The sequence below is a fragment of the Corvus hawaiiensis genome, chromosome 24 (assembly GCF_020740725.1).
Source record: "Corvus hawaiiensis isolate bCorHaw1 chromosome 24, bCorHaw1.pri.cur, whole genome shotgun sequence".
NCBI classification, from domain to species: Eukaryota; Metazoa; Chordata; class Aves; order Passeriformes; family Corvidae; genus Corvus; species Corvus hawaiiensis.
Genome location: NC_063236.1, coordinates 6,990,516 through 7,012,802, shown reverse-complemented (window position 1 = coordinate 7,012,802; position 22,287 = coordinate 6,990,516). Strand labels below are relative to the sequence as shown.

The window sequence follows — 22,287 nt, the reverse complement described above, 5'->3', positions numbered from 1 at the left end:
ACTGATGTGTCTGTCTCAAACACCAGCAGCTGGATGGCTGTGGGGCCAACCACGGATTGTTGGTAACAACCATGAGAAAGAACAAGATGTGGCTGGAGAAGGGGCAACACTTTTCCAGAAAGGTCTGAGAGTGCACTGTGCATGAGAACCAATTTGCATGGGAAGTGAGAAACCCATCCCAGAGCTTGTGCCCCAGGACCCTGGACACCAGCTGGACCAACGCCAGAACCAGGACTGGAGACCTCCTTTCCTTTTTCCTCTTTTCCTTCTATTTCCTTTTATAAAATTATTTTCTCCTTCCTTCCTTCCTTCCTTCCGAATTCCTTCCTTCCTTATTCCTTCCTTCCTTCCTTCCTTCCTTCCGAATTCCTTCCTTCCTTATTCCTTCCTTCCTTCCTTCCTTCCGAATTCCTTCCCTCCTTCCGAATTCCTTCCTCCCTCCCTTCCTTCCGAATTCCTTTCCTTTCCTTTCCTTCCGAATTCCTTCCTTCCCTCCCCTCCCTTTTTCCATCTTTCTTTTCCTTTCCTTCCTTTCTTCTCTCTCCCTCTTTTAACTCACGTCCTCTTTTCCCTCTCCCCTTCCCCACCCCTTTCCCCAAACCCTTCTGCCGCGTGCTCACAAACCCCGTCAGGCACTAACACTCGACTCTGCAAATCCCTAAAACCCCTCCGCCTCTCCCGCCCGCCTCCCAGCGCCGCCATTCCCGCCCCTCACGCCGGACCGCCCCTCCCGGGAATGATGGTTCCTCCCGGAATGGTTCCTCCCGCCGTGGTTCCTCCCGCGCTCCCCCCGTCCCGCGGTGGTGGCGGCCGGCGCGCGGCGCGGTGACGCGGGGCCATGGCGGCCATGGCGGCGCTGCCCCCGGGGCCGCTGTCGCCGCCTGGCGGGGGCGCGGGGGCCGCGGCGGGGCCTGAGGGCGCCGAGGGCCTGTTCGTGCTGCTGGGCGCGGGGCTCGCCGCCGCCAGCCACCCCCTGCTCTACGTCAAGCTGCTCGTGCAGGTCCGCTCGGGGCGGGAGCGGGGGGGGAGAGCGGCGCGACGGTGGGGTGGGAATCCCGTGTGTAACAGGGGTCGCGACTCCAGGATAACGGGAGGGTTTTTGAATGATGCCCCCATGGAGGCCTCCGTGCGCTGGGGGTGATTGTACGTACAACGCTCCTCCTTATAACGGGGCCCCCTGTGTGATGGGGGCACCTCTAGGATGGGGGACCCCTGTGTAATGAGGACCCTCGTGTGTAACGGGATGGGGTCCCAGTGGATAATGGGGGATCGGGACCCCAGTAGGGGTCCCCCGGAGGGGGATTCCTGCATAGTGTCCCTATGGAGACCCCCATATACAGTGTATACAGCCCCCCTGTTACAATGGGACCCCCATATGTAGGAGGATGGAGTCCCTGTGTATGACAGGGGATCGGGATACCTGTATAACAGGTGGAAGTGGATTCCTGTTTAGTGCCCCTATGGAGGCCTCCATGCACTGGGATCACTGTGTATGCAGCCGCCCCCCCCCATTGTAACGGGACCCCCTGAGCACTGGTAGAATGAGGGACATCTGGCTAATGGAGTTCCCCGTATGTAATAGGATGGGGTCCCATATACACTGGCAGTCCCTATATAAAACTGGAGTCCCAATAATAGAAGGATGAGGATGCATTCTACAGTGGGGACACCCTACATAGAGAATAGGGAACACCGTGTAATGGAGGGGTGAGGCCCCCTGTACAGCGGGGGTGCTTTGTAGTGGGGCGTTGAGACCTCTCCTATGACAGGGAATGGGGACACCCTGTAATCTGGGAACCCTTATAAAATTACCCCTCTGCAATGGGGCCTCCCATTTGAGGAGGGATGGGAAACCCCTTTATGATAGGAATCCCAAGATCCTCTCAGTAACAGGGACCTCCTAAAATGGAAGGGTGGAGGACCCCCTGTAATCTAGGGACCCCATAAAATGAGGAAAGGCATGCCGGTCTTGAGAGTGATGGGGGGATGATGGGATCAAGGCTGTTCATCCCAGGGACTTTGGGAGCACCAGGACAGAGACCTGCTCACAAGGTTTCTCTCTCAGGTTGGGCATGAGCCACTACCTCCAACCATTGGAAGAAATGTGCTGGGGAGGAAGGTCCTGTACCTGCCCGGCTTCTTCACCTACGGTGAGTGACTGTCCCTCCCTGCCAGCATGAGGTCCAGCCCTAGGGGAATCAGGCCTGGGAGCTGCCAGGCAGCCTGAGCTGACCTGCAGCAGCACTCCCACATCCCCTTGGGATCATCCCGAGGCTGCAGTGAGGCATAAACCACTACAGCTCCTTGCAAGGCTGTCAGGTTCAGGTACCTGTTGCTGGGGAGAGGGCGCTGGTGGCCACAGTGTTGGTGCTGCACCCTGTTCCCCTGGCACATTGCTCTGGGTTTGCACCGTGCTGGAGGGGTTTGGGGGGGTTTTAGGTGATGGAGGTTTGTTGCAGGAGGGTTTTGTGTGTTTTGGAGATTGCAAAGTACTTTTCTTCTGCTCCAAAACAGCCCTGCAATAACCTGCCCCCTGCCCTGCTCATTTGTATTGTAGATGGAGCCCTAAAGAGACAGGAATACCAAGAAAAGGGCAGGTAATACATTTAGAAGTCAAAAAAGTCGTATTTTCCTCTTTTTGTGGGCGGATTAGCATGGGAGAGGTGGGTGAATACTTTGTGACCTGCTGTCACAGCGGGTTTGCATGGGGAAGGGGAATGCACAGTCCTGAAAGCCGAGCTGGGCCAATCCTGCAATCAGCCATGGTATCCATGGGGTGGAAGCAGCACAGGAGTGGTATGAGAGCACTGTCCCATCCTGGGACACCAAGGGCTGGAAATGCTCCAGTGCTGCCCTTTGGAAGATGCAATTTCCAAACAGATGGGCAGTGTTGGGTGATGGAGGGGTGCAGAGCCCGCTTGGCTTCTCTTGGACAGCACAGGACAGGGACCAGGAGCAGTCAGGACCCACCAGCACATAGTGGGTTCTATCCCACCTTGTTATATGTGGGAGAAATGGGATCTCTTGGCTTTTTTTGAGACTGGAGACCTGAGGAATTTTGCCTGGGAGAAGGTGGTGGGCCAGGAACTGAACATGGGTTTGTGAGATCCATATTAACCCTAAGTCTGACCTTTTTGGGGTGGAGGGAGGAGGTGACAGCACAGAGCACATGGGATGATCCCTGGTGACACCACACAGCACATGGGATGATCCCCCCTGACCTGGTTCAGTCCAAACTGCTTTGGAGCCCTTTCAGGTGAGCAAAAGTATCAACAGACAGAAAATAGTCCAGAATACTGGAGCTGTCCTTCCAGATTAGACAGATGACAGAGAGTAAGAATTCTTGGCATCCAGTATGAAGCTTATTTAGGACTGTTAGAATAAATCACGTACTGTGGGACTGTGCCGTGCCGAGCCAAGCCTGGCGTGGTTTCGGCTGAACCCCGGAGCTGTTTGAGGTGCTCTCCATGCATTGTCCCCTTCCCGACTGACAGCAGCCTGGTTTTGTCCTACCCAGCCAGACACATCGTGGAAGTGGATGGGAAAAGAGGCCTCTTCCGTGGCCTGACTCCTCGCCTCATCTCAAGCACTTTATCAACCATCACCAGGGGGAGTGTGAAGAAGGTAAAGGTCAGATTCTCTCTCCATTAATCACCTGCAGGGTCAGTGCTACTGCAGCAAGTGCCTGCAGCCAGCCAGGGCTGCACAGGAGGGCTGATGCACCCATCCCTCTCTACCTCCTAAGGGAATAGTCCTCCAGTGCCCTTAGCCCCAAAGCGGTTTTTTATTTATAAACCATTTTAATTTTATTTGGCGTCCCCTTGTCTTGTATCCTTTGTCAGCAGTTTTGTGACTCCTCTATTCCTCTATTTTACTTTCCATCCTTTCTTCTCCTGTGTTCCTTCTTGCCTGTTTGTCTTGTCCTTGCATTTAGAGTATGGCTTTTCGTGGTTTCCCCCTGTCCTCAGACACTGTGGCTCAGCATCTCCAGCAGTTCTGACCATGTTTCTTCCCTCTCCACTCAGGCTTTTCCACTGGAAGACATGGAGCACGTGTCTAACAAGGATGATGTGAAAACTTCGCTTAGGAAAGTGGTCAAAGAGGTGAGAAGTGGCTATTGCCCATTAATGAGTGATCATGGAGGTCCCTGGGGATATGGGTGAGGTGACTTGGAGAGAAACTGTGGTGAGAAGTTTGTGGTGTTTAGTAGCCATTCTGTGTCCATCCATGAAATAACTCACAGGAATAGAGGTTTGCCACAAGAACAGATTTCAAAAGAGGGACCCAAAATGGCTTTCCCCACACTAAGGGAAAGGGCCTGGGCTGTGCAGGAGGAGCAGCACAGCTTTTCATACAGGTGTTTTCTCCTCCCTTCCCAGACATCCCATGAGATGATGATGCAGTGTGTGTCCCGGGTTGTCTCGCACCCACTGCACGGTGAGTCCTGTCCCCTGGCTGGCAGCCCCCTCCAGACTGGGGATCACCCCAAAACCCTGCTCAGTCGGGGGATGATGCTTACCGTACTTCTCTATCATAGGAGGCTGATGCTGGGGTGATGCTGAGTAATGAGCTTCTCTCTTCCCATTCATCCAGGACCTTGTCCTAGAGATCCCATTGGGGTTAGGGCCAGTAGCAGCCTTCCAGTGCCTAAAGGGGCTCCAGGAGAGCTGGAGAGGGACTTTGGACAAGGGCGGAATGGCTTCCCATTGCCAGAGGGCAGGGTTGGATGGGATATTGGGAAGGAATTGCTCCCCGTGAGGGTGGGCAGGCCCTGGCACAGGGTGCCCAGAGAAGCTGTGCCTGCTCCATCCCTGGAAGTGTCCAAGGCCAGGTTGGACAGGGCTTGGAGCACCCTGGGATAGTGGAAGGTGTCCCTGCCCATGGCAGGAGGTTTGGAAAAAGATGATCTGTCAGGTCCCTTCCAACCCAAACCTCTCTGTGATCCTCTGAAATCCTTCCCCCCACTTACAGGCTCAGGAAAGGCCCCAGTTTCTAATGAGTCTTGCAGTGCTGAGGACCACTGAGAGGAGCTGGAGATGCTGTGAGCTGAGGGAGAGCAGAAGGGTCACGTTTCATTTTCTTTCACATCCATTGCAACCCAAACTGGATTTGTTTCTCTAGCAGCCCTGTGTTTCTTTCCTCCCAGTGATCTCCATGCGCTGCATGGTCCAGTTTGTAGGCCGGGAAGTCAAATACAGGTGAGTGGCTGCAGCTGGGGGTCAGGGGTGCCAGGTGCTCCCGTGCCACGGGGAATAGGCTTATCCAGGAGGTTTGAGAGACTGAAAAGTGAATCTGAGCTGTGGTTAGAGGGTGAGTGACTGGGGGTTGAAGGGATGTGGGAAAGCTGGGCTCTGTCCCTGACATGCTTCTGTTCTACCTTGTGCCCGTGGGGATTTGGGGCTGTATCACCCCTTGCTGATCACACAGCAAGTCTCCTGCCTTTTTCCTTTGGCTAGTAATGGAAAGGGAAGGCAGCTGGGAGGCAGAGTAGATAACACAAAGCTTTGCTGCAGCCCTGCTTAGTCTGTAAAATTTTTCCAAGCCTTTTGCAGTACCAGCTGCCTCTCTGCAGGACAAAACTGCCTGTGCAGCAACATGGAGGCACGCTAGACAAGATTACAGCCAGCCCACGACAGCCAACTCGAGTCCCCAAAGGTGGGACAGGGTTCTTGGGCTTTAGAATCAGCCAAATGAAACCATATCACACAGCATCTGTACCCACTCACAAAAGCCTCACAGAGCTCTTGTACCTTCAGCATTGAACAGTTGTGTGCAGGTTGGGTGTTCTCCCGGGTGTTACTGCAGACTGGCAGAGTACAGACACGACCTTCCTTCCCTCAGACCTTCCTGGTCTGAGGAGAATAAGCAGAACAAGCTGCCTTCTGCTGGAATGATGGCTGGGGAGGCACTGCCATGGCTGGGGGCTGCAGGATTCGTGTGTGGTTGCACAGGACAGAGGTGGAACAACGGTGCACACTCACAGCTCTTTTCCTTTCTTGGCAGTGGTGTGTTCAGTGCCATTGGCAGGATATTTAAGGAAGAAGGGATCCTGGGATTCTTTGTGTACGTGAGTTGTTATTTAAATACTTTCTCCCATAGCCCGAAGGCACCGAAGCCCGGCTGCTCTGCCAACCCCAGCTGGAGTCACACTGAGCTGAAACCTTGTCTGACCAAGGGACTCCCACATCACTCCCGTGATGTTTGACCATTAAGTTTGCCCCAGATCTTACCTTCAGTCAAACCTTCAGAGCACAGAGGAAGCTTTATTTTTTCTTATCTTTCTTTTTCCCTTGATGCTTCTTTGTGTTTCAGTGACAGGCCATTTAAAGCATTTGTTTTGCAACAAGCACCAAGATCAAGTGCCACAATAAGATCCTTTGCTGACATGAAAGCCAGGGCCTGGGTGCTTGTAACGAGCAGGTTTACCTGTGTGATTGGAGCTTGGACCAGGAGGAGCTGAAAGGTGTTTCCAGCTGCTTACAGAGAGAGGCAAATCGGTGCATCACTGAAATGGAAGTTTAGTGGACACCTTTTTGCTTGAACCCGTAATTAATGCTTCCTGCCTTTCTTTCTTGCATAAAAGAAGAACCACCTGCTGTCCCCGCTCGTGGTGGGGAGATAACTCACTTTATGATGTCAATAATAGTAAAGGCAGCTCTGGAATTTCAGGAGGGCTTTTCAGGATGCCTTTGGCTCTGCAGTCACAAAATACGGGCCTCCAGATGAAACCTGAGTGCATCAGGAAGAGGGAAACAATCACAGGGGGGTCATGCCCTGTCCTTCCCCAAGGGAAAATGGCCAGGGTCTGCAGAGACCCCACCTATTGTGTGTCACTGCTTCTTCCTTTGGCAGCCCACAGTTTCTCAGCTGAGCTGTGCAGCTCCAAATCTGCTCCATTAAATATAGGATCCTTTGGGATGGTCCCTGTGAGTGGGGCATGGCTGGAGCAGGCTGCTCACAACCCTCCACCTGCCAGGGAAGTGATCTGAAAGAAGCTGCCACATTCCCTTCCATCCACATAAACACTGCTGGTAGCCTAATGAAACTTAGTGGTTCACAGGAAAGGCTTTAACACAACCCAGATTGTCTCAGGAGGGCTCTGAAGTTCTACATGCTCTATAACCCTGTTAGGAAATCCCACTGCTGTGAGGGGAGCACAAACTGCATCTGAAGAACCAAACTGCTGGTTTTCTTCTCTCAGCCCTCCTGGTGCAATCCCAGCACATCCACTCCCCTAAAATCATGGCAGTGCACTTGTGTCTCATGGCCTTACAACCCCCCCAGCAATAACAGTGGCACACACTCTCTGGGTGTGTGCCTGGCTAGAGACAAAGACTTTTCAAGAATGGATGTATCTCCCTTCCCCTCATATCTGCAGCAGGCTCCTGCCAGCCCAGAAAGGTGTTCCCTGAGCCCCAAAACTGCTGGGCATGGTCATTTTGAGGGTGGCTGGCCCCAGGGCCCTTGCACTGGGATTTCTTCTGTTGGGTCACATCACTGTACATCATTCAGGCTTCCTCTCTGCCGCCTGCTGTTCCAGCTTTTCATCATCTTCCAAAAACACTCCCAGTTCAGATCTTTGACATCTCAGCAGGTGTGAGAATTGTAGCACTCTCTTTACTATGTCAATAGTAGCTCTGGAATTCCAGGAGGGGTTTTTCAGGCCTGATGCCTTTGGCTTGTTGGGTTTTTTTAGTTCCTTTCTGCAGCTCTCAGATCCCTGATTTCCAGTTATCCAGCTCAGGGCCAGCAGCTGTTGTTACTTTGGAGGGGAGAGAGGGATGGGATCCTTACTGGAAGTGGAATAAACAATCTGACTTCTATCAACAGTTGGGTGAGGTTTTCCTTATGGGGCTGCCCTTGCCCAGCCCTTTGCTTCTGGACTTTATTAAGCCCCCGTTGTATCTGCAGCAGCTCAGGAGCTTCAGACTTGACTTTGAGTTAGAGAAAGGATGTTTTTTTACAAAGGCTGAAAGCCAAACACAAAGCAGAACATCTCTTTGGGGCCAAAGAGCTTTGATTTCTTTGTCCTGTCTGCTGCTCTCATGTATCACATCTTTGAAGCCAGTGGATCTTCTGTTGAAGGTTTCTGCTGTGCCTGGCCCCTGAGACCTCAGCTGCAGCCCCGGGGCTGCTGGGGCCTTAACAATACACAGGTTGTTCCCAAAAACAGTCCCAGTTGCTGCTCTACTGCTGCAGCAACCACAGCAGGAAGCAAACTGGTCCCTTCTCTGAGGAGGCAGTGTCGTGTTTGGGAAAAAACAAATGACTCAGATTAATGTGTTTGGAGGTGGTTCTCCCAGCTCAGCAAATAGTCATGTGGCTCTTGACAGGCTCCTTTTCAGAACTGACCACATCTGCTGCTGAAACACAGGTTTGACACCCACCTGGATCCTTTTGCAGTGGAACAACCCCTGCAAAAGCAGGAGACCCTGCACTGGTGCAGGAGATGCTGCAGAAGCACCAACAAACTGGAGAAACCCTCTGGAACATCTTGTTAAAAGTTTTGGTGCCATTATCTGCAAAAGCTGGGGGTGCTGGTGCTGCTGGGAGTTCCAGTGTGTCAGTGGGAGGCATTAACCAAAGAACTGTGCTCCTGGGGGCAGCAGGGACTGGGAAAAATCAGAGGGACATGAGTGTTGCCCCCAGTTACTCCCACTTCTCAGTAGAGTAGGTTGTGCAGGAACAACCCCTGTCATTTTGATTTCTAAAAGAAGGGAGATTCCACAAAGAGATGAACTTCTCCTTCTGCATCCAAAAGAGCATCTGCAAAAATGGAAACCACTTCATCTGTGTCTCACTTGGGTTTCTCAGCAGGAGCTGGGCCAGGGAGGGATTTGGGATAGAGCAAGGGGACTTGAGTCATGCCCAAAAAACAGATCCCAAAAACTTCCCAGCCAGAGCAGCACATGTAGTACCAAGTTTGAAGGCTGGGAGAGCTCTTCCCTGAAATCTTCCTTTCAGCTCCTGCCAAAGTAAAAGTTTCATTTTGTGGGAGTGGAGTTTCTGTGTGCTGGTGGAGGGAAGGAGGGCTGGGCACCTCGGGAGGTGGCACCGGGACCCTCCTGCACCTCACACCCCTCCTTTTGCCCTTGCAGTGGGTTAGTCCCTCACATCCTGGGGGATGTCATCTTCCTCTGGTGCTGCAACCTCCTGGCTCACTTCATCAACACCTACGCGGTGGATGACAACGTGAGTGGAAGTGCCTGAGGGACGGTTTGGGGTCTGGACCAACCACCTGCAGTGGGAAGGAGTTACTGGGGAGCAGGGGCTGATTTAATACAGACCCCGGGCTTTGGGGGCATCCCTGTTAGAGTGCTGGAGGTGCTGTGTCTGCTCGGGGCTGTGCTTCACCTGCACTTTGGGGGATCACATTTGACAGCAAATGCCTTCCCAGACTCTCAGCTGGGATGCAGCCCGCTCTAAATTGCTTTCTGCCTTGTCCCCTGCCCCGAGCCCTTCGCCTCAGGCTCAGGGAGTGTCACAAAACGACTGTGCCAGCCTGGTGTCATCCCCCTGCTCCACAACGCCTTTGGTTTCTCTCTGCAGTTCAGCCAGGCATCGGTGATCCGGAGCTACACGAAGTTCGTGATGGGGGTATGTAGGCAGCTGCCGTGTCCTTTCCCCTCCTCCTGCTACCTCTGGGCTGAGAGCTCATGCTCTGGGGGTACAGGTTGCTCTGTACTTTACATCCTTTACCCAAGGATAACTCTGCTAACATGCAAAAGCTGGAAACAGCGTTTTTGACACTGGGAGCATTAGAGAGGCTCCTGGTTTTCTGTGCTTTCAGATCGCTGTGAGCATGCTGACGTACCCATTCCTTCTCGTGGGAGATCTCATGGCAGTGAACAACTGTGGGTATGTCCTTCACACTGAGATCTAAAGCTTTCCCTTCCTTTCTTGCAGCCCCTCGTTGTCTGAATGGGCTGCTAACGACCGTAAAGCTTTCCTACAGCCCTGTAAACTCTGTGGCACCTCGCAGAGCTGGCTCGTTTCCTGTCCCAGGTTGCTTATAATTTTAGATCAGAGGGCACAGACACGAGCAGCAGAAAAGCTTAGGTGGTGAGAAATAGGGAGAGTTGTGGTGGTGTGGTCCGATCTGAGCTAGGCTGGAGGCAGAGGGATCAAAGGGACCGTGCTGGCTCCAGGGAGCAGCACGAGGGAAGCAAAGCTCTTACGGCAGCAATGGGAGCAGACAGGAGCAGGACCAACTTGCCTTCCCAGTCCCACTGCTGCAAGTCTTCTGCATTTGTGCTCATGGGAACGGGGTGGGATCTGAGTCTGGTGTAGTGTTTTCTCAGTGTCTGCTGGCTTTTGAAGGTGTAGATACAGTCCTGGACTCTCAACGTCTCCAGGTAACGCTCCTCGTTCGTGCACTCCAGGGGTAATTAAATTACAGATCTGCTGCATTGTAAATAACGAGCTGTCACTTGGCCACCGGCCCGGTGTGGACACGGCCCCCCCCCCCCCTCCTGCCGTGTCCTCACTGGCACTTCCTGCTGCTTTTGTGTTACCTGTGTGGGTAAGGTGACACATCCACCTCAGCTGTTCCCTGTTGCCGTGCAGGTTGCGAGCCGGCCTCCCTCCCTACGCACCCGCCTTTGCATCCTGGATCCACTGCTGGAGGCATCTCAGTGCTCAGGTGAGGGAGCTGTGCACACACTGGGCTTTGGGCTCCCTCTGGTCCTTCCCCAAGTCTCCAGCATTCCCCAAATGTGCCTGTGCTGCATCCTTGCCGTGCCCTGTAGCCTGCTTCTATCCCTCCAGTTGTGGCACTGGTACCAGCATGGCAGTGCTGCTCTGCCCATTGCACACCCCAAGCTCGCATCCCGCGAGCTTTCAGCCTGTGCATTGCACACAGCAGAGTCTGTGCCCCTCTCCATCTGTCACCTCTGGGGGAAATGCCCAGCTCCAGCACCCACGGGGCTGGATCCCCACTTTCTCCTGCAGAGCAGCCCAGGGTGCCCAGGCCTTGCAGCCCTGCCATGGGCACGGAGTCGGGCCCTGCTAAAGCAGCTTTAGTTCCCTGGCCAGGTCTCAGGCTGCCCTGACGCCGTGCTCTCCTCCTCAGGGGCAGCTGTTCCGTGGCTCCAGCCTGCTGTTCCGCAGGGCGCCCATCCCAGCCGCCTCCTTCCCCATTGACTGACTCCTCGGCAGGAAGAGCTCATCAACTTGGACTCCTCAAGAAACCCCAAGCTTGTTTCGATATCTGTATATTTCTATTTTCTGATCCAAAGTCCATGGTGCCAGAACTGACACCTCCTCTCCAGCAAGGCCAGCAACAGACTTCTGGACATCTGGCTTCAGGTTCCAGCTGGACCAAAGCTCCATCCTCATGGCTGTCTTGACTGGGATGTGTAGCAGAGAGAGCAGAAAGGCATTGTCCCTTTGGTCCAGGCTGTAAGCTCTGGAGTTGCTGGGGAAGTCCAGGAATCCAGAAAATGCCCAGGTACTAAAAGAGCCAGCCCTGAGCTGCGGGAACAAAAGACTGCTTTGTTCTGCCTGAGCTGAGAAGCAGCAGGAGATCCAAGGTCATCTCACTGGGAAGGTTATACCAGGTGACAGCCTCCTGCCTCATCCTTTCTGGAGAGAGCACCTTTGCCTGGCAGGTAGCTCATCCTGGGCAAGATCAACCTGGCATCCATATTTAAGGTTTGAGGGTACCTGAACACCCGGGAGCACCCCACCTCCCATGGGTGTGAATTTAGGAAATTATAGGATCAAAACAGGGAAGGGAAACAGATTCCCACTACAGAGAACAGCAGAGTCCCAAAGAGACGGGTCTGGCCCAGCTCAGGGCAGCGTTGGGCTGTGGACACGGAGAGAGCCCTTGGGAAGGGACACGCGCTGCCACCGGTGCTGCTTTGGGCAGGATTTCAGTCATGGAATGGGCTGTGCTTAGGATGCACCCAGCAGAGCTGTGGGCTGGGCAGGCAGCCTGCACACTCTCAGGGGAGGTGGGTGCTGGGTTGGACTGGCCTGGCTGCGCTGAGGGGCATCTCCCAGCCAGCAGCAGCACGAGCCCTGCTGGGCTCCTGCTCCCATTGCTGAGGGAAACGGAGCCGCCGGGATCGGAGAGCTGCACACAAAGGGCTCTCCTGCAGCAGGGGCAGCCATCCAGGGCTGTCTGCACTAAAGGGATAAACCTTGAGCTGGCCAAAGGCTGGCGAGGCATCAGGGTCGAGGCCTCCTGGTGCTCAGTGGAGCAAGGCTGGCTCTGTGTGTGTAGCAGAGCTCACCAGTGGCAGAGGTTTGATTGATGCTGAGCTGCCAGACAAGAGTTTTTTTGCACCAGTCTGTGCTGTGATGGCAGCCAGGCAGATTTCCCCCATTTCAGTTCCCCATGAAGCAGTCTTTTGCACAGAGGTGATGCTGTACTCCCTGGGAAGAGGTTTAGGGTTCCTTGAGCAGGTTCCCATGTGCTGCAGCAGCAGCAGCTGGGGTCACATCTCATCCCGGTCCTCTGGGGTCCTGCCATCACAGGGGGTTTTTTCTCCAGCAGGCAGGGTCGATGCACACCCCCAGCCAGGCTTGCAGGACGGTGGTGGTATGTGCTGGGACTGGCAGCCCCCACCCAGCTCCCTTCGGTGTTGTGAAATTGGTCCTGTTTGTCCTCCCTCCCTCCCAGTTTGTGTTACAGTTAAATAATGCATGGACCTGTTCCCTAACACCAGAGATGATTTCAAAGAGGATTTAATTATGCTCCAAAATACAGCTATAAAACAATTATTGGGTCTTTCCTTTTTTTTTTTTTTTTGATTTTTTTTTCTTGCATAATGTGCTTCCTCACTCACAGAAAGTTTAAGACAGGCACTTCTTTTGGTTTTTTCCCCAAAGCATGGGCTAAACCAGCTGTTTAAAACTCATTTCCCCCCTGATTTTCCCCACCTCCATGGAAGGTGGGCATATTTAGGCTGAGCAAACTGCAGTGGGTGCACCTGGAGTGAGCGGGGAGGCAGCAGAGCGCCTGGCTGCTTCAAACAATGTATGTGAAATTAGGTTTCTGGAGTTAAAATTGACCCTCAGGTCTTCTGGAAGGGGTGATGGAGACCCTTTGCTGCTGCCAGACCCGTCATCTGGGCTCAGCCATTCCATCTTCCCCCTGACAGCTCCATCCTTCCCCACTGGCCTTTTATCACCTTGTTTTATGACCTGCTCCAACACAGGGCATTGCATCTCCCAGGTCACACAGCACCTGCTCAGGAGCATGGACCTTTATCCTCCAAATTAAAGCCACCTTCTGCTGGTCACATGCCTGTGAAACCTCATGCAGCCTCTGCACTGCCTGACTGCAGCTACTGCATGGAAAGGTGCTATTTCCTGTCCTTTGAGGAATTTACCTAAGGAATTTACCTAAAGCTGCACCAGTGCATGCATCCTGCCAGTAATTTCTGCCCATTTCATCAGGGCCCACAAACTTGGCTGAAAACTCAACAGTTGACTATAGTTTTTGCTCAATTTAAATGAAAACCAGGTTTCAAAGCTTTCAGTGCACTGCCTTACTTTGAAGCAGGGGCTGCCATTCTTAGCATGATTGAATATTTCCTCACCTCCTATTTCTATCCTTGATTGTTGTCCCATGCTTCGTTTGAGGGGACAAATTATCTCCACCAGGAGCAGGCAAGGAGACAACCCAAACCCTGGCTGGGCATCCCTCTCCCTTAAATTGCTGCCCATTAGTCAGTGCTCAGGTATCCCAGCTGAAGGGGATGGGGCCCCATTCCCATAGGAGAGGGGATCCAGGGTGGAACGTGGTCGGGAGAACAAATGAAGGGGTGGAGGAGGAGGTTTGGGTCTGGCGCCCAGGATGGAGCCGGGGATTTCTCCCACTGGCACTCCCCTGTCTGCCCAGGAAACAAACTCTGGTTTAAATATTGACTCTCCTGCACAAAGCCAGGTTGGGTGGGGATCGCTGCCGTTCCGTGCCCGTGCCGTTTATCAGCCTCCAGTGGAAAACTGAGATTGCTGGGACTTTGGCCTCATCTGCTCCCAGCTGCCTGGGGGAGAAGGGAGGCAGCGGCAGCAGCCAGGAGAGGGAATCTCAGGTCAAGGCTGGTCTGTCTCTCCGCCGGGCTTGGGCACTTGAGTCTGGCAGGATCTGGGAAGCAACGAGATGAGCCTTTGTGCCCAGGGAGGTGCAGCTGAGCTCAGAGCGACTGTTTCCCCTGCAAATCGGCCTGCTGAAGACCTTTCAGTCCAGTCCAAACCCCCTCGTGGCTGTGCTGCTCTCCCGCCGTGGAACCGGGAGGGAAACATCCCAGAGAGCTCTCCTGATGCCTGGACAGTGCCTGGTGTGTCCCTGGTGTCTGGTCAGTGGGAAGGCTAGGGGCTGCCAGCCCCCCCGCAGCCATGGAGGGCCCCATCTTGCAGCCACACATGAGGAAGTGCCCTGTGGCACAGCTGCCCTCGATAAGGCTGTTTGCTCTGTTCTCCCGCAGCGCCGAGCTCCACGTAGGCAAATAATTCCTTAAAAAAAAATACATATATATGTAAAAATAATAACCCTCACAGAGGAGATCCCGCTGCCGGGCTGGTGGGACCGGCTGGTGCCAGGAAATGCTCAGGCACCAGAAGCATAGTGACCCTGGACCTGTCCCTGTCTTCACACATCCCCGTCCCCTGGGACGGCCTTCACCCGAAATGGATTATGGAGGAGCCAGGTCCTCATGGATTCCCCCCTGGACAAGGGAAATCCTGTCTGGAAACCAGGAGAAGAGGCCAAAAAGAGCACGGTGGCAAAGCTCAGCACAGTGGCCTGACCTGCCGCACTGACAGTGACAGCTCCGTCCATCACTCACGGCTGGTAAGAGGATGGGAAGAGTGTGGGGAAGCTGCTTTCCATGCTCCTGCTTGCCTGCTGTGGGCTTTTTTTTTTAGGGTAAACTCCCTCAAATCCCCCTAAACTGAGCTGCCCTGTTCCTTCCTGGGCAGTGCTCGCAGGGGGAGCTGGTGGTGTTTCATCCCACCCTGAAGGGATCTGGGTCTTTTGGGGAAGAGGTGGCAGCATGAGGTCAGCCGAGACTCCTTTCCCTGCGGCCACCGTGACCCCTGCACACCTCCCTCAGCACTTACACCATGCTGGGCCCCCCATCCCAGGGGAGAAACAGGAGGGGGAAAAGTCTCCCCAGCTTTAAACTCAGCTCCTCTCCCCCTGCTGTGATCCCAGGGTCAGGCCGGCATGGCGAGGGCCGGCATCGCTGCGGCCCTGGCTCGAGGTACCGCCGGCCCTTGCTGCAAACATGGGAATGCTCTCATCCCTCGGAATGGAGTTTCTCCCTGAAAAGCCGCCTGCGCTCTGCGGCCGGGCGGCTCTTGTCAGGCTGCCAGAGGAGGCCGGAGCAGCGTCACATGCAGCAAAGTTTTACAAGGCAAGCAAGCGTCTGGGGAGAGGGACGGGAGAGGGACCGACCGCCGCACGCACACGCTCGGACGCGCACGCGGAGAAACCTCCTCCAGGCTCCCTCCAGCTCTCATCCCAACGTTGATTTTTTTTTCTTTCCTCCTTTTTTTCTTTTTTTTGGAAGAACAAAGACTTTGGGGTGGGTTGGCGCTGTTGTTTTTCCGGGATTGGTGTTGGTGGATGGGGGGAGGCTGGATGTGGAGGGGGGGAGCCGGTGGCTTGAATGCGAGAAAGTCCCGAATTTCCCTGGCCGAGTTGCCGAGATCGTCTGTGCGAAACTTAGAGGAGGAAAGACGGGGGAGGAAGGGGGGGGGAAATAATTAAAAAATAAAAAATGATGACGTCACTCGGAGCAGGGGTGCCTTCCCTGCTGCCTGTCAGATGCGCCTGAAAAGAACAGGGCAATAAAACAACAGCCGCCTCTGTCTCCCTCGTTAAACACGGCACTAATTGGATGTTAATTTTTCCTTGCTCTTCTCGCTGCTCGATTGTGAGAGCTCTGCCTGGCTCTCCCTCTCCCGCTTCCTTTCTTTCCTGTTGCAATGCTCTTGGCAGCTCTGAGGGACTCCGGACTGTGCGCTCCCCTCCCGCTCGTGGACTGGAATAATTCAGGAGCTGGGAGAATTAAAAAAGACGAGGCGCGGGGGCGAACGGTTCAGAAACGGGGCGGGCGTGATGGATTTCGAGAGCTACGCTAATCTCTCCGTTTCCCGTGCATTGTCCTGCCGACTTGGAGCTATTCTCTTCCCATTTGATTTCTCTTCCCCTCCTTTCACTTCGCGTTGGGTTTGGACTGCCGGGCAAAAATATATGTTTCAAAAAAAAAAAAAAAAAAAAAAAGGCATTAAAAAAAAGGAAAAAAGGCAGGAAAAAATAGAAAAAAGGCTAAAAAAAAAAGGAAAAAGGGCAAAAAAAGAGAAGAAAAAAGCCCAAAAAAAAGGAAAAGAAAAAAAGCCTGGTTCAATGACGACAAACCCCCAAACCTCCTCCCAGCTCCCCCCGTCTCGCCGCGCTGCCTAACCCCTGCGTGGAAACAGGCGTTTTAGGGAGCCGGAGCAGGAAGTTGTTGTTCTCTGTCTTGCCCAGGTCATCCTTCCAGGGTATGTGTGCAAGGGCGGTGGGCACGAGGGCTCGGTGGGCGCCCAGCAGCCGTTGGCCGCCCCCCGCGCTACCCCCGGCCAACGAGGCGGGTGAGCAGCGGAGGGGGAGTGGGGGCCGGGTGGTGTTTTGGGGGACGCAAGAGGGGCCCAAGGGACAGGATGGGTGGGGGAGCGGAGGGGAGGGAGCGGGAGGCGGAGGTGGGGGGAGAGAGCGAGAGCCGAGGAGTAAAGTCCTACCTGGGATCGGTGCCAACTTCCTGCAAAGGGTTACAGACCCGCGGCTTTGAGAGCCCACCAGAGGCGAGTGCGCTCTTGTCACGGTTCCAAGGCGAGATGAAGGCAGCGGGAACAGGTACAGCAGATGCCGAGTGGCCTCGTTTGCCCGCCGAGCAGGGCTTCGGCTCAATTTAAACCTCGCCGACGAGGAGGCTTCAGTGCTCCCGCCGGCGGGGGCCTCGCCATCCCCGCACGAGGCCACCGGGGCTGTCGGGTGCCAAGGGTGGGGTGCGTGGCTCGGTGGGGGGGGGTGTGTGTGTGCATGGCACGGGGGGGCCTCTGCCGCTCGCTCGCCTTCTCGCCGTTTGGATTAACATGCGGAAGATGCGCCTGTCACTTTGCTTACTGTCAGCGCCGGCTCGGGGATGGGTGACGGCTTTGTTCGGCGCAGCCGGGGGAGCCGTGCCAACTCGGACTTGGCAGGCGAAGCCGGGTGGGCAGGGAGAGGGGGACGAGGGAGCGGGAACGGCTGCTGGGGCGGCTGCGGAGGGACGTGGCCGCAGGCCCGCGTCTGAGCACGGCAGCTTTCTGTTGGCGTGCGCCTCCCTCTCCCTCCCTCTCTCCCGCGCTCGCCTGCGCCCAGGCTGGTGCAGACAAAATGAAAACGTGTTTTGTTTTGGTTTTTTGGCATCTCCCCAGCAGCGCTACCAACCCCAGCTGCCCCCCCCTCCGCTCCCTTCCCCAACCCGCTGCGACTCCCTTTTACAATCGGCATGACCCAGGTGCTCGGGCAGCAACAAAATAAGGCCAAAAATACCTCCTGGCACCCAAACCACCCCCAATCTGCCACCCTCGGCAGCAACTGCTCCCAACCGTCCTCCATGGCGGGTGGGTTGTTGTTTGTGTGTGTATATATATTTTTTGTCCTCTTTTTTTTTTTTTCCCCTCATCGGGTCCCTCTCATGTTGGGTGTGTGTGTTCCTATTCAAGGACCCACCACCTCCTGTTGTGCTAAAACCAGGAAGGAGGGAGCCAAGGGCTCATTTCTGCCTGGACGCCGGGGCGGCGGGCGAGGGAGACAACGATGGAAGACAAGAGGAGGGAGGAGAGGGATGGGAAGGCGGGAAAAGGAGCATGGGGAGGGTGGAAAAAATAATCCACCTCCCCAGGCCTTTTGTTTAACCTGTGTCGATGCAAAGAGAGGTCTTGGGGGGGGGTTTTCCTCCCCTTGTCCTTTTTTTTTGCCCTGTGCTTGAGCCTCATAGGGTGTTTTCGAGCCTGATGGGGCAACTTTCCGGAGCGGGCGGTGTCGGAGGTTGATTTTTTGGGAGGCGGCGGGCTCGTCCCGCAGGCGCGCGGCTCCGAGTGCAGGAATTCCTGCCAGCTCGCCTTTGTGCCAGCCTCCGTTGGCCTTGGGTGTCTCGTTCAGATGGAGCCTGGCATCCAGGCACCGCCCATTTCTTGGCGTTGAGCTGCGAGGAGAAGGAAAGGGGAGAGAGCGAGCGAGAGAAGGGAAAAAAAAAGCTGTCTCACTCAAACTGGCCTTTCTCGGAAAAGGATCCTTCCCCGATGATTGTCCGGATAAGCGGAGCTAAATCCAGCCACTACTCAACAACAAAACCACTCTCTTCCACGGTGCGTCTCTCTTGCTGCCTTGGTACGAAATCGAACCTCACTCTTAATTTTGGTTGGTTTTTTTTTTTTGTTTTTTTTTTTTTGCTCGTGCGGTTGGGGTTTTTTTGCCTTTGATTTGAAATAACGTTTTGTTCCTCCAGTTGCTCCGTTGCTTTGTTGTTGCTGTAACCTGCCTTCTCCCCGAAATCCCTTCCCGCCGAGTCCTCCGGCCCTTGGTGCTAAAACACCCGACTTTAATCGGTCTCCTAGAGAGGGATGTATAGCAGATAGGCAGGTCCTTACGTGCAGCGTTTGGAGCAGAACTGGAGGGTGATTTCTCTCCCTGCCCTCGCCCCAGCACCCGGGACGTCCCCAAGAGCCACCTGGGGCTGGGCGTTGTCGCCCAGGTGCCTCTTTAGTTCCCCACCGAGCACCACCGACGGGGGAAAATCTGTCGAATCATGTCGGATTTGCAATTCAACATGGCAGCCGGAGCAAATGTGGTGGGAACGCTGGGCACGGGCACTCCCGGCCGCGCCAGCGCAGGGTGGGGGCACGGCAAGAGCGGATGGACGGACAGGGAGGACGAGAGAACAGCAGGGAGGACACCCGGCTGAGGTCAGAGCAGGAGGATAATTTTATTTCATTTGAAGGGGGTGAGTTCCACCAGGAGCGGTCCGGGAAGGAGGGAACTCAAGCCGCCTGGTTTTGTCAGCATTAACTGTTTAGAAGCTGGCTGGTTCCCCACACTGGCACGGCGTGCCCGGGCGGGCGCGGGGCTGGGAGATGCCCAGCAGCAGGGCGGGACGGGGTGCTCAGGAGGCAGCTTTTCCAGGAGCCACAGCGGCCTTGGGGCCGCTGGAGAAGCCCTGCGAAGGCTCGGGATATTCCCGGGTGCTGCTGGAGGAAGCCCTGCGAAGGCTCGGGATATTCCCGGGTGCTGCTGGAGGAAGCCCTGCGAAGGCTCGGGATATTCCCGGGCCGTGCGGCTCCTCCGGCCTCGTGCAGGTTCGCGCCTCGCACCGGGGCGAGGTTTGGCACAGCCGAAGGTCCTCAGGGCGGCCCGGCCCTACCCGAGCCCAGGGGTTGTCCTGGCGCGGGGGAATCTGCCCTCTTTCTGTCAAACTTAATTTAGGCCTGGTTGGGACACAACAAAAGCAGCTTGTTTGCAGGGCAGGGTCTTCCTTCCCGGCTGCCGTGCACTCCGCAGGCGCTCGGAGCCATGAAAGCCACCCCTCCTCCTTCACCAAATTTTTCCTCCTCTTCCCCCCTGCCCAGCCTCTCTGCTCCTCCTCCTTTCTCTGAAAAAAACCCTTTTTCAGTGAGTGACACATGGCCCTACAGTAAAACCTTCGAACTGGCCACAAAGCACCCACATGCCCCGGCCCTCGATTGCCTCCGTGACCCACCAGCCTGCATTGGCTGTATCAGCTGTGCTCTGAGGACATTCCCAAAATTGCCTTACCCACCAGGATGGTGACAGCCTCCCAGAGATGTTGGCCTCGGCATTTCACATCTTCCTGACCCTGCAGGGAGCTGTGTGGCCTCATGCACCCTGGTTTGGTGGCTGGGACCCTGGGGTCCAGTCCTGGATCTTGCTGCTTGTGCCGTTTCCACAACACCCCACGGTTGGTTTGGCAGCTGAAATTCCCATATTGTGGAGCTCAGGGCAGTCAGGCATTCGTGGGGTCTGACCCCCAAAATGTGCCAGGATGGTCTCTTCAGCAGTGTGTGGACACAGCAGGTTACATTCAGACCCTTAATTCCAGTGAAAAGGCAGCACTCATCATTCCAGCTTTTCCCTTGCAGATTATTTGTACAAAGAGGGGCTGGGGTGAAACTAGACCTTTCCCAATTTGCTCCCAATCCCTATTGCTTTCCTGTAAAAATGTGGTGGAGAGCAAATGTAAAAAAACCTCCAAAAACCCACTGAAGCTCCTGTAAGCAGCCTGAGACGAAAAAAAGTCTGAACTCAAGCAAGGCTCTTCTGACGTGTCCTAAGCAAAACATCTGGCACCCCTGGAAGAGCCGTCCAGCCAAGGGACACAGCTGTTTTATTCCATGCAGCTCACAGCAAAACAGGGCTCGTGCTTCCAGAACATGGCTCAGCAGAAAGGGCGAATTCTTGAAAGGGGGAGTCAGATCTTTCTGCTGTTTATTGCCTCTGAATCCCCAGTTTGCTCTCAGGCTGCTCTGGTGTGAGCTCTGCTCCATCTCCTGGCAAGAGACCAGGAGCTTTGCTCCAAGGCTGGAGCCTCGTTCAGCTGCTGTAACCCCCAGCAGGCAGCAGGGCCACTCTGGATTTGCACAGACATTCCTCACAGCAGGATCAGGCCCCCAGGTTTGTCGAGGGTGGCTCTGGGAAATTTCCTTTCCTTAAAAGGACCAAGTTTGGCCAAGGCAGAGTTTGAATTGTGATTTCCTTTTTTCTTTTTCCTCTTTTTTTTTTTTTTTTTTTTCTTTTGTAATGCCCTAGAACTAAGAGCAAAATTTACATTGTGGGAACTGCCTGATTTACAGCTGCAGAAAATGATGAGCTCTGTGTCTCCACGGGCCAGACCTGAGGGGAGAAGCTTCCCCCATGCTGGACCATCCATGTAAGCAGCTTCACCACTCCAGCAACCACTTCTGGTGGGGAAAGAAGGGGTAAAAGGCAATGAGACTAATTTGACCTCTGTGGGCTTCACCCTCAGCCTTTCCACTAATTGTTCCAAGGGATTTGGGGGTACAAGTTTCATGAGATCCTTGTAGAAGCCCATCCAAGGGAGAGCTGATGCCGGCAGCCTCGTGCACCATGGGGAAGATGGTGTCCAAACACATCCAGATCTGATTCACCCTCTGTACCACCCCACAGCTGGGCCTCAGAAGAATCAATACCATTTATTTTTCTCCCTGCAGTGTTTTTCTCTCTCTGACACCTCTCTCAGTCCCTAATTTCTCTCTAGCTTTTTTCTGTGGTACTGGTTTTTTATGTTGGAGTTGCTCGTAGCTATTGTTTAACTTTGGTGATAATTGGCTGCTGTGAAAGGTGAGGTCTGGGAGGACAAAGCTAGGAGGTGACCAGTTTGTTATTGCAGGGTTGCTCATGGGCACTGAGCTGTGCTGTCTGGCTCTGCAGCTGGAAAGCCCATGAAACACGCAGGGTTGGCATGCTAAGGTTGCTCTCCAGATAGTCTTGGCCACAGAAAATGTATGAGAAGCAGCCCAGCAAAGGACACAACCAACACGCTGTGTGAGGTGAGATCTGTGGAGTCAGAAAGGAGGGGGGTTGTGTTGTTGAGGTGAAGGCAACCAAATATCCCCCTGTTCTGGGAGGTCTGTGGGGTGGTAGCTTCATGTGAACCTCTCCTGCTCATTCCCGCACCAGTGCTTTTCTCTTCTGTGGTTGCTGCCAGCACATCATCATCCTGCTGGGCTTGGGAGGCCCAGCCCAAGGGAGGTGGCCATGCATCCCAGGCTCATGCAGGACTGGGCAGGAGGTTTCTCCTCATCTGCAAGACCATGACACACATTGTGCTTCCTCCTCTTCCTCCTCCCCGCAGCTTGAGGGCTCTGCAGGGCAGCCACAGCCACCTTCATCTCAATCTTCAGGTCTGGTTTGGACTCACAGGATGGTCCATGCTGGTGTTTTAGTGCCAGGCGTGGAGACCTGAAGTGGCTTTGCAAGGCCTGGGAGGTTCTGCGAGTAACACCAAGACTTCAGGGAGTGATTCTCCCATCCTTCAGTCTTGGTTTGCTTGGCACTGGGCATCGGCTCTGATGAGGGGAACAGAGGTTGCAGGGGCAGCACTCCTGGCATGTGGAGCCAGAGCGAATCTGGATGGGGAGCAGGAAGCAGGATGGGAGCAGGCACAAGGATGGGAGCAGGCTAATTTGCTTGCATCAAGTTTGACAACAGAAACGTGAGCTCAGGCTGGCAGTGGAGGCGCCCTGGGCGTGCAAGGAGAGAAGGTCCCA

At 54.7% G+C, this 22,287-nt stretch overlaps 1 protein-coding gene and 2 long non-coding RNA genes across 3 annotated transcripts in view; 2 read left to right on the top strand and 1 right to left on the bottom strand.

The window, feature by feature from the left end:
- Nucleotides 1-823: 823 nt before the first annotated feature.
- Nucleotides 824-12,726, top strand: MTCH1 (mitochondrial carrier 1). Its single transcript, XM_048327402.1, has 12 exons — nt 824-1,000; nt 2,066-2,150; nt 3,518-3,624; nt 4,026-4,103; nt 4,380-4,437; nt 5,147-5,198; nt 6,004-6,063; nt 9,099-9,192; nt 9,550-9,597; nt 9,791-9,858; nt 10,567-10,642; nt 11,072-12,726. Exons 1-12 carry the CDS (start codon nt 839-841, stop codon nt 11,144-11,146), a joined length of 963 nt encoding a protein of 320 aa, XP_048183359.1. The 5' UTR covers nt 824-838; the 3' UTR covers nt 11,147-12,726.
- On the bottom strand, nt 10,405-17,381 carry LOC125337569. Its single transcript, XR_007208099.1, has 2 exons — nt 16,738-17,381; nt 10,405-14,466 (listed from the first exon to the last, which is right to left on the bottom strand). It is a non-coding gene; the product is annotated as an uncharacterized LOC125337569 (long non-coding RNA).
- The window catches only part of LOC125337570, a 20,886-nt gene continuing 14,945 nt past the window's right edge, over nt 16,347-22,287 (top strand). The window contains exon 1 of the long non-coding RNA XR_007208100.1: nt 16,347-16,500. This is a non-coding gene — a long non-coding RNA (uncharacterized LOC125337570). The remainder of the gene's footprint in view (nt 16,501-22,287) is intronic.

Bases quoted from the DNA above. Each gene is read 5' to 3' on its own strand.
- MTCH1 (XM_048327402.1), top strand. From the start codon at position 839: ATGGCGGCCATGGCGGCGCTGCCCCCGGGGCCGCTGTCGCCGCCTGGC. The intron at 9,598-9,790 runs GTATGTAGGCAG...CTGTGCTTTCAG, and splicing joins ACACGAAGTTCGTGATGGGG to ATCGCTGTGAGCATGCTGAC. The intron at 10,643-11,071 runs GTGAGGGAGCTG...TCTCCTCCTCAG, and splicing joins GGAGGCATCTCAGTGCTCAG to GGGCAGCTGTTCCGTGGCTC.